The 2,461-nt window shown below is 49.2% G+C and overlaps 1 protein-coding gene across 1 annotated transcript; it reads right to left on the bottom strand.

Annotated features, from left to right (window-relative positions):
• Positions 1-653: 653 nt before the first annotated feature.
• LOC146560405 (somatostatin-2-like) lies at positions 654-2,461 on the bottom strand. The gene is made up of 4 exons (XM_085245212.1): positions 2,245-2,461; positions 1,988-2,166; positions 896-1,101; positions 654-801 (listed from the first exon to the last, which is right to left on the bottom strand). Exons 1-3 carry the CDS (start codon positions 2,444-2,446, stop codon positions 907-909), a joined length of 576 nt encoding a protein of 191 aa, XP_085101338.1. The 5' UTR covers positions 2,447-2,461; the 3' UTR covers positions 654-801; positions 896-906.

The following is a 2,461-nucleotide window of genomic DNA, read 5'->3' as shown; positions in this document are numbered from 1 at the left end:
TGTGTGTGTGGGAGGGGGGGGGGGGGGTGCCAGAGGGAGTGTTCGCCCAGGGCGCCAAACAGGCTAGGACCGCCACTGCATGTGGTCGTCACGTTCGGTTTAATAATTAAAGGCCAGCACAGATCAGCAGCGTGAGTCGAGCTGTAAATGTGACCCTCGCTCTGCTGACATGACAGATCAGTGTCTAAGACGCTGAAATAACAGCGGACGTATTCGTTCTCCTAAAGTGAAACACGAACACGCTGCTGCATAGCAGCCAATCGGTGGCTTATGTTCAGGAAGAGGGCGGGGCTTGAGTGTGCACATTAGTGTGAAGCTTTCAAAGATGTGTGTGAGTGATGTTGTGCCCTTTAATGGACTAAAGTGTCTGCCTGCAATCACTCCGACTCTCTCTCAGCCGTTTAATGTCTTCAGCCAATATTTGCTCTCTCTCGCTGCTCTCCATTTAAGGTTAATTAGACTCGCCCCTCTCGCTCTCTGTTCAAACACTAAGGCCTGCTGCTGTTTCCACACAAACACACCGATCACTCCCAGTGCTCCCACTGCTCCTCCCGGTCACGCATGCAGGAGTCTGTTGTCAGGATGCTAACAGCTGCTGCACAGCTGGATGTGTGTTCACAGTTCAGACAGACAGAGGAGGCGGGGACACAGACTTCACAGATTTCTCTCTTTATTTGATAATTACATTAATTATTCAGGTATGATGCAGCCAGACAGCTGCTGATTGGTCCATCCAATCTCTCAGGTGAAGGCCAGGTGATAGGGGATCGGTCCACTGGTCTTAGGAAGGCGTGGCCTCATCTGGAAGCAAAAAAGAAGACAGGTGAGACAGCAGGTTGGTATCTAGGTTAACTGGTATAGTTTGTAGGTGTAGCTTAAGCAGGTGGTCACGTACCTGGGGGGGCTTTAACAGGAAGTGAGGCCCTTCCAGTAGAAGTTCTTGCAGCCGGCCTTGCGTTCGCGGGGGGGTATGCTGTTGGGTTGGTCGGCAGACCGCTCCAGGTTCATCCTCCCGCCTGTTGCCTCAGCTTCCCGCTGGACGTCGGCCTCAGGCAGAGACATCTGAGCGAGCAGGTCCTCCACCGCACGTTTACTCCACTCCTGAGGATCCAGAAACCAGTTTAGCACCAAAGCAGACCCTTTAGCACAGCTAAGAGCAGCTAGAACAGTTTAGATCACTTTTTTGGAACCATGTGGTACACCTGGGAGTTTGGCAACAGTGATGAACGAGTTTAGAGCAGGTCAGAATGATTCAGCATGGATTAGGACACATCGAATAGTAACCAAACAGAAGAGCTCAGAACTGTTTAGAGCAACTTGGAACTGCACCAAGTTTTTCTGGGATCTTCCCAAGAAGACACATTTGATCTGAACTGACCTGCTGTTCCAAAACATTAATGTGGATGAACAGAGCAAGAAATCATAAGAAGAAACAAACTGTCCAGTTTTAACTGCAGAAGAATGAAACGAGGTAACTCGGCTTCTGTTGTAAATCACTTTTTGTTTGTATTTTTGTTTTTTCCACTTTTGTGTCTCTATGATGTCATGGAGAGCAAATATCCTGATATAATCATCTCGGCAAACACAAGTCCCACCCACACATTCAGCAGCCAATCAGAGTTTGATTCAGTGAAGGCAGATGGGAAATGCCCTGGATCAGATAAAGAAGGATTATTCTGAGCTGTGAATCATGCAAAGCTGCTCTGGCAGAGTTAAAGAATAGAAATATGGAGCTGAAGCAGAACTTTGAAGAAATACTTGGAACCCTCTAACTGTCTTTTCTGCTACCTTGTGAGCTTTGCTTAGCATAAAAACATGTTGAATAAGAGGGAACCAGCTAGCCTGGCTCCAAAGATAATAAAGCATCTCACTAACAGAGCCTTATCATCGCGACGCTTTAATCTGAAGGGAGCTGTTTCCCCACTGTTCCTTCAAAGTAATGGCGCACTAAAACGATGCTGCGAGCTGTCAGGGTGCTCGGTCTCACCTGTGACAGGAACCCTGCGCTGCGAGGTCGTTGCAGCAGCCGATGATTGCGCAGCTCCAGCTCCAGCTCCAGGTCCGGGTCCTGCAGCTGGTCTCTGTCTGGCTGAGAGGAAACTCCGGTACTGCACAGAACCAGTGCCATGAGAACCAAAATGGCGGGACAACGTACACACTGCATACCTGGAGGAGAGCAAGAAGAAGATGTTAAAAGAGGAAAAGAACCAAGAAAAAGAGCAGAGGAGAAGGAGAAGCTCCTACTGGTGCTGGTCTGGTTTCTTCTGCTGGTCCTGGTGCTGGTTCTGGTTCTTGGCTCTCTCTGGTCCTGGTGCTGTGGGTGCTGCCCTTTTGAAGCCTGGTGCTCCTCCTCCTGTGGGTCACATGATGCCGCGTGGCTGATTGACAGCCGGCGAGCTGCAAGGTGATGAAGGAACTCTGACTTACAAGTTAAACAAAAGTCCATTAATCCTTATTGACT

Source organism: Mchenga conophoros, linkage group LG14 (genome assembly GCF_057382185.1).
Source record: "Mchenga conophoros isolate Kocher_MC1m ecotype Shallow Benthic linkage group LG14, M_conophoros_male_GT1.1, whole genome shotgun sequence".
Classification (NCBI taxonomy): domain Eukaryota; kingdom Metazoa; phylum Chordata; class Actinopteri; order Cichliformes; family Cichlidae; genus Mchenga; species Mchenga conophoros.
The sequence above is the reverse complement of the archived record's forward strand: the minus strand, read 5'-3'. Positions and strand labels throughout refer to the sequence as shown.